The sequence below is a fragment of the Cervus canadensis genome, chromosome 4 (assembly GCF_019320065.1).
Source record: "Cervus canadensis isolate Bull #8, Minnesota chromosome 4, ASM1932006v1, whole genome shotgun sequence".
Classification (NCBI taxonomy): domain Eukaryota; kingdom Metazoa; phylum Chordata; class Mammalia; order Artiodactyla; family Cervidae; genus Cervus; species Cervus canadensis.
Window position 1 is genome coordinate 93,068,211 of NC_057389.1, and position 8,337 is coordinate 93,076,547.

General features: G+C 37.7%; 1 protein-coding gene and 1 pseudogene across 1 annotated transcript; both read left to right on the forward strand.

Moving 5' to 3' along the window:
• Positions 1-4,956: 4,956 nt before the first annotated feature.
• Positions 4,957-5,936, forward strand: LOC122440933 (olfactory receptor 18-like). Its single transcript, XM_043467592.1, has one exon. The coding sequence runs from the start codon at positions 5,100-5,102 to the stop codon at positions 5,934-5,936; it is 837 nt and encodes a 278-aa protein (XP_043323527.1). The 5' UTR covers positions 4,957-5,099.
• Positions 5,937-6,092: 156 nt separating this feature from the next.
• LOC122440934 overlaps positions 6,093-8,337 on the forward strand; it is a 24,852-nt pseudogene continuing 22,607 nt past the window's right edge.

Sequence of the window (8,337 nt, forward strand, 5' to 3'; positions counted from 1 at the left end):
TACAAGGAAACATCTATCAAGTGCATCACACTAGTTGCTTTTGGGGACATGTATGCAGAGGAACTCCAGTACTTTGGCCACCTCATGCAAAGAGTTGACTCATTGGAAGAGACCCTGGTTCTGGGACGGATTGGGGGCAGGAGGAGAAGGGGACGACAGAGGATGAGATGGTTGGATGGCATCACCAACTCGATGGACATGGGTTTGAGTAAACTCCGGGAGTTGGTGATGGACAGGGAGACCTGGCATGCTGCGATTCATGGGGTCGCAAAGAGTCAGACACGACTGAGCAACTGAACTGAACTGAACTGAACTGATGCAGAGGAATGGGATAGAACTGAGATTCCAAGAGAAGTTAAATTTTATCATTAATGTTTCAAATCTCTATAATATGTGGTATCTGAAGCAATACTATTAAATGTTTATATTTTAAGAATAGGTGGATACCGTGTTCATGGATTGGAAGAATCAATATTGTGAAAATGGGTATATGACCCAAAGCAATCTATAGATTCAATGCAATCCCTATCAAGCTACCAACGGTATTTTTCACAGAACTAGAACAAATAATTTCACAATTTGTATGGAAATACAAAAAACCTCGAATAGCCAAAGCAATCTTGAGAAAGAAGAATGGAACTGGAGGAATCAACCTGCCTGACTTCAGACTCTACTACAAAGCCACAGTCATCAAGACAGTATGGTACTGGCACAAAGACAGAAATATAGATCAATGGAACAAAATAGAAAGCCCAGAGATAAATCCACATACCTATGGACACCTTATCTTCGACAAAGGAGGCAAGAATATACAATGGAGAAAAGACAATCTCTTTCACAAGTGGTTCTGGGAAAACTGGTCAACCACTTGTAAAAGAATGAAACTAGAACACTTTCTAACACCATACACAAAAATAAACTCAAAATGGATTAAAAATCTAAATGTAAGACCAGAAACTATAAAACTGCTAGAGGAGAACATAGGCAAAACACTCTCCGACATAAATCACAACAAGATCCTCTATGAGCCACCTCCCAGAATATTGGAAATAAAAGCAAAGATAAACAAATGGGACCCAATTAAACTTAAAAGCTTTTGCACTACAAAGGAAACTATAAGCAAGGTGAAAAGACAGCCTTCAGAATGGGAGAAAATAATAGCAAATGAAGCAACAGACAAAGGATTAATCTAAAAAATATACAAGCAACACCTGCAGCTCAATTCCAGAAAAATAAACGACCCAATAAAAAAATGGGCCAAAGATCTAAACAGACATTTCTCCAAAGAAGACATACAGATGGCTAACAAACACATGAAAAGATGCTCAACATCACTCATTATCAGAGAAATGCAAATCAAAACCTCAATGAGATACCATTACATGCCAGTTAGAATGGCTGCTATCCAAAAGTCTACAAGCAATAAATGCTGGAGAGGGTGTGGAGAAAAGAGAATCCTCTTACACTGTTGGTGGAAATGCCAACCAATACAGCCGCTATGAACAGTGTGGAGATTCCTTAAAAACTGAAAATAGAACTGCCATATGACCCAGCAATCCCACTTCTGGGCATACACACTGAGGAAACCAGATCTGAAAGAGACATGTGCACCCCAATGTTCATCGCAGCACTGTTTATAATAGCCAGGACATGGAAGCAACCTAGATGCCCATCAGCAGACAAATAAATAAGGAAGCTGTGGTACATATACACTATGGAATATTGCTCAGCCATTAAAAAGAATACATTTGAATCAGTTCTAATGAGATGGATGAAACTGGAGCCCATTATACAGAGTGAAGTAAGCCAGAAAGATAAAGACCAATACAGTATACTAATGCATATATACGGAATTTAAAAAGATGGTAACGATAACCCTATATGCAAAACAGAAAAAGAGACAGATGTACAGAACAGACTTTTAGACTGTTGGGGAGAAGGCGAGGGTGGGAGTGTTCAGAGAAGACAGCTGAAACAAGTATACTATCAAGGGTGAAACAGATCACCAGCCCAGGTTGGATGCATGAGAAAGTGCTCAGGGCTGTGCACTGGGAAGACCCAGAGGAATCGGGTGGAGAGGGAGGTGGGAGGGGGGATCGGGATGGGGGACACATGTAAATCCATGGCTGATTCATGTCAATGTATGGCAAAACCCACTACAATATTGTAAAGTAATTAGCCTCCAACTAATAAAAATAAACAAAAAAAAATAATAGATGGGGTATTCATGACAGTATTAATCAATAATATTCATGGAGATTTTTCTAAGTGTTGGGCAATATTCATTCTAAGGCAGTGTTGATCAAGTCCTGGTTTACAGAAGGGAGACCAAGACACTCACCAGTAGAGATCCTGAAATTGGTTCTGGGCTGAAGTTGGGGTAACTAAGCATTTTTAAACGAGCACACATAAGTAATGGATGAAATGGAAGTGAGAATCATTGGTCAAATCTATATAAATGATTTTTAAAAGCTTTCTTGAATGATTCTATTCTGTAGGTTCAATTACTATCATAATTTCATAGATAAGGAAACTGTCAGATGTGTTGGGATTATTCTATTTAAATCTTTTTAATGCATTCACTTGTCATTGCAATATTATTTGAAATAGTGAAAATATGAATACATGTCTGTTGACAGATGAACAGGTAAAGAAAATGTGGTGTGTATATAAAGAATGGCATAATACTCAGCCATGAGGGGAGATAAAGTTAGGCAGGGAATCAACATGTACACTCTGCTATATGCTTTTTTTGTTCTTTGTTACATTTATATTTTTAACTGATTTATTTATTTTACTGGAAGATAATTAAAATATTGTGATGGTTTTTGCCATGCATCAACATGATTTGGCCAGAGGTACACATGTACAACCAACAAGGACTTACTGTATAGCACAGCGAACTCTGATCAATGTTACGTGGCAGTGTGGAGGGAAGGGGATTTTGAGGCAGAATGGATACATTTGTATGTATGGCTGAGTTCCTTTGCTGTTCACCTGAAACTATCACAACATTGTTAACTGGCTATACTCCAATATAAAATATGAAGTTTAAAAAAAAGAGCTGTAGTTGTGAGAACTGGTAGTGGAGAAGGTGGGGAAATGTTGGTCAAAGGATATAAACTTTTGTTTTATCTTTGTTATAAAATGAATACATTCTGGGGCTCTAAAATGCAGTCTGATGACTATAGCTAATAATTTTGTATTGCGTTCTTGAAATCTGCTATAAGAGGTCTGTTTAACTTACCACATAGGCGTGTGAGCACAAATAGAAGCTATGTAAGGTGACATAGACATTAATTAATTTGATTGTGGTAGTTATTCATGATTTGTATTCTATTAAATCATCATTTTAATGATGATTTTCATTTTTCAAAACATCTTTTCAAAACCTTCATGTGGCACAACACAAATATATGCAATTTTGTCAATCACTTCAATAAACTGAAAACAAAAAAGCAAAACAATAAGGTAGTATTATTTCACCAACACAGAATAGAGTCCAAAAAATCTAAAGTGGTCTCACACATTAGACATCTAACTGAGATGGTATGGAAACAAATAACACTGTACAAGATAAAAATAAAATTTCAAGAGCATTTCTAAAATTTCATTATTATTTAGTCATTGACAATGCTCTGTACACAAATGCTATAATTATAGTCACTGATGCTCTATGATCATGTGCACTTAATTAAACCATGCAGATCAAAGTTTTCAGTCCACCAAAGTCAAATGAAGTATATACTAAGTGATTTTTAAAACAGAACCCTGATAATTGAGTAATCACTTATTTCATGAAGGAGGGAAGACAGAGAAGCCAATAAAACTCTGAATATCACCTAAAAATGTTTTCTGACTGTGAAAATTCATTTTTAATTTAGAATCCAGATGACCAAGTCCTTCATATCATAGAGATTTAAAAAATATTCCAAATAAAGGAAATATCTAGAATTGAATTTAAATAAAATAAGATTTATACAAATATTTCATTTCTTTGAAGTATAATTTTTCTTAAATGGAAGGGAATTTCTCTTTCTGTATTATTTCTTTTTTTCCCATTTATTTTTATTAGTTGGAGGCTAATTACTTTACAATATTGTAGTGGTTTTTGCCATACATTGACATGAATCAGCCATGGATTTACATGTGTTCCCCATCCCGATCCCCCCTCCCCCCTCCTTCCCCATCCCATCCCTCTGAGCCATCCCAGTGCACCAGCCCCAAGCACATGTCTCATGCATCCAACCTGGACTGGCGATCTCTTTCACACTCGATAATATACATGTTTCAATGCTGTTCTCTCAGATCATCCCACCCTCGCCTTCTACCATATAGTCCTAAAGTCTGTTCTGTACATCTGTGTCTCTTTTTCTATTTTGCATATAAGGTTATTGTTACCATCTTTCTAAATTCCATGTATATGCATTAGTATACTGTTCTGGTGTTTATCTTTCTGGCTTACTTCACTCTGTATAATGGGCTCCAGTTTCATCCATCTCATGAGAACTGATTCAAATGTATTCTTTTTAATGGCTGAGCAATATTCCATAGTGTATATGTACCACAGCTTCCTTATCCATTCATCTGCTGATGGGATTCTAGGTTGCTTCCATGTCCTGGCTATCATAAACAGTGCTGCGATGAACATTGTGGTACATGTGTCTCTTGAGAACAGATCTGGTTATTTCTAAAGAAGTAGGCTGTATTTAACTGAGATCATGGATGTATTACCTCTAATGTTCTTGTTCCCTTTCACTTTTCTGTGAAGTTTTATAATCTAAGAGTTTATAGACAGACATGTATAACACAGAAATCAAGGAGGAAAAATTCTAAGCAAATATAATTTTTCACAGTGAGAAATATTGTTGAAGGAACAGGGATATATAATCTTATAAATAAGTTAGTTGAATCCAAAATATGGACACAGTGCTGCATGACCATTTGTGTATTTCCTATTTTTCCAGTCCTCTTTTCTTTTTCCAAAGATATCCAACCTACATAGAATCAGAAATCTAACAAGTGTCTCAGAATTTTTCCTCCTGGGACTCTCAGATGATCCAGAACTGCAGCTTCTGCTCTGCATCCTGTTCCTGTCTATGTACCTGGTCACCATCCTGGGGAACCTGTTCATCATCCTGGCTGTCACCTCTGATCCTCACCTCCACACTCCCATGTACTTCTTCCTCTCCAACCTGTCCTTGGCTGACATCAGTTTCATCTCCACCACCATCCCTAAGATGATTGTGAATATCCAAAGTCACAGCAGAGTCATCTCCTATACGGGCTGCCTGACACAGATGTCTACTTTTATCCTTTTTGGGTATATGGATTGTACTCTTCTTACTGTGATGGCCTATGACAGGTTTGTGGCCATCTGTCACCCACTGCATTACATGGTCATCATGAACCCACGCACCTGTTCCTGCTTAGTTTTGGTGTCTTTTATGGTTAGCCTTTTGGACTCCCAGGTGCACAATGTGATTGTGCTACAACTTCCCTGCATCGAGAATGTAGAAATTTCTAGTTTCTTCTGTGACCCTTCTCAACTCCTCAACCTTGCCTGTTCTGACATACTCACAAATAGTATAGTCAGGTATATTATTGGTGCCATGTCTGGTTTTCTCCCTACCTCAGGAATCTTTTTCTCTTACTATAAAATTCTTGTCTCCATTCTGAGTGCCCCCTCATCAGGTGGGAGGTATAAAGCCTTCTCCACCTGTGGTTCTCACCTGGCAGTTGTTTGCTTATTTTATGGAACAGCCCTAGGTGAGTATCTCAGCTCAGCTGTTTCACAATCTCCCAGGAAGAATGTAGCAGCCTCGGTGATGTACTCTGTGGTCACTCCCATGCTGAACCCCTTCATCTACAGCCTGAGGAACAAAGACATCAAAAGGGCCTTGTGGAGGCTCCTTAGCAGAACAATCTCTTCTTAGGACCTGGCCACCCATTTGAGTGTAGTCTTGAAAATGTAGCAAAACTAAACTTGGAGATATAAAAATTCTACCTCTCTCGTGTTTTTTGTAAGTCGTATGATCCCCTTGCCTTTTTTTGCTTTACACCTGAATATTGCTTCTCTTCCATGGTTTAACATGACAGTAGGGACACTGAGGACCTTTTGTGTATCATAATCACTCCTTGACTGAATCTCTTTATATCTACGGAGATTCAACAGTTTTCTTTGGTGGTGCAAGCATCCTTGAAAGATGAATCATTCCCTTTTTTTGGCCACTTTATTTTTTATTTTTATTTTTTGGCATATGGTGCTTTATTATTTCAAGAAAGGTAAAATCTCAACTGAAAGACGGAAAAGGATTTGTGTAGAAGGTGCTGTGACTGATTGAACATGTCCAAAGTGGTTTGTGAAGTTCTGTACTGGAGATTTCTCACTGGACGATGCTCCATAGTTAGGTAGACGAGTTGAAGTTGATAGCGATCAAATCAAGATATTAGGTGAGAATATAATTTGCACAAGCTTGATTATGTTTATTGCTTTGATATCTGGATTTCACATAAGTGAAAAAACCTTCTTGGCCATATTTCTGCTTGTGATTCTCTACTTAAATGTAGTGAAAATGTTCTGTTTTTAAAACAAATTGTGACAGGCAATGTACAGTGGATACTGTAATCATGTGGAATGGAAGAGATCGTGGTGCAAGTGAAATGAATCACCACCAGCCACACCAAAGGGTGGTGTTCACCCAAAGAAGGTGATGTTGTGTATGGTGGAATTGGAAAGGAGTCCTGTTATTAATATGAGCTCCTCCTAGAAAACCAAATAATTAATTCCAACAAGTAATGCTCCCAGTTAGATCAACTGAAAGCAGTACTCCATGAAAAGCCTCCAGAATTAGTCAACAGAAAACGCATGATCATTCAACTATGAATTATGAAGTTGCCTGGAATATGGCAGAAATTAGTAGAACAAAACAGTGAATATGTTGTTCAAAAAAACTCTTTGATGAAAGTGAAAAATGTCTTTTATTTTTACTTAAAACCGGGACAACACAAGACCACATGATTCTTTCTTTTTTATTTTATTTTGGGTTTTGTTTCTTTTTTAAAACATTTAAAAAAATTAATTATTTTATTGAAGGGTAATTGCTTTACAGAATTTTGTTGTTTTCTGTCAAACCTCAACATGAATCAGTCATAGGTATACATATATTCCCCTCCCTTTTGAACCTCCCTCCTGTCTCGCTCCCCATCCCACACCCCTAGGTTGATACAGAGCCCCTATTTGAGTTTCCTGAGCCACACAGCAAATTCCCGTTGGCTATCTATTTTACATATGGTAATAAAAGTTTCCATGTTACTCTTTCCATACATCTCACCCTCTCCTCCCCTCTCCCCATTTCCATAAGTCTATTCTCTATGTCTGTTTCTCCATTGCTGTCCTGCAAATAAACTCTTCAGAACCATTTTTCTAGATTCCATATATATGTGTTAGAATACAATATTTATCTTTCTACTTCTGATTTACTTCATTCTGTATAATAGGTTCTAGGTTCATCCATGTCATTAGAACTGACTCAAATGCATCCCTTTTCATGGCTGAGTAATATTCCATTGTGTATATGTACCACACTTCTTTATCCATTCATTTGTCGATGGACATCTAGGTTGCTTTCATGTTCTAGCTATTGTAAATAGTGCTGCAAAGAACAATGGGATACATGTGTCTTTCTCAATTTTGGTTTCCTCAGGGTATATGCCTAGGAGTGGGATTGCTGGGTCATATGGTGGTTTTATTCCTAGTTTTTTAAGGAATGTCCATACTGTCTTCCATAGTGGCTGTATCAATTTATATTCCAACCAGCAGTGCAATAGTGTTTGTTTCCTTTTCTCCACACCCTCTCCAGCATTTATTGTTTGTAGACTTTTTGACGATGGCCATTCTGACAGGTGTGAGGTGACATTTCATTGTAGTTTTGATTTTCATTTCTCTAATAATGAGCCACATTGAGCATTTTTCTTTTCTTTTTTTTTTTTTTATTTCAACTACAGAGGGCAGGTCTTTATTCCCAATCCCGATCCCCCCTCCCCCCTCCCTCTCCACCCGATTCCTCTGGGTCTTCCCAGTGCACCAGGCCGTAGCACTTGTCTCATGCATCCCACCTGGGCTGGTGATCTGTTTCACCATAGATAGTATACATGCTGTTCTTTTGAAATATCCCACCCTCTCATTCTCCCACAGAGTTCAAAAGTCTGTTCTGTATTCTGTGTCTCTTTTTCTGTTTTGCATATAGGGTTGTCGTTACCATCTTCCTAAATTCCATATATATGTGTTAGTATGCTGTAATGTTCTTTTTCTTTGGGGCTTACTTCACTCTGTAT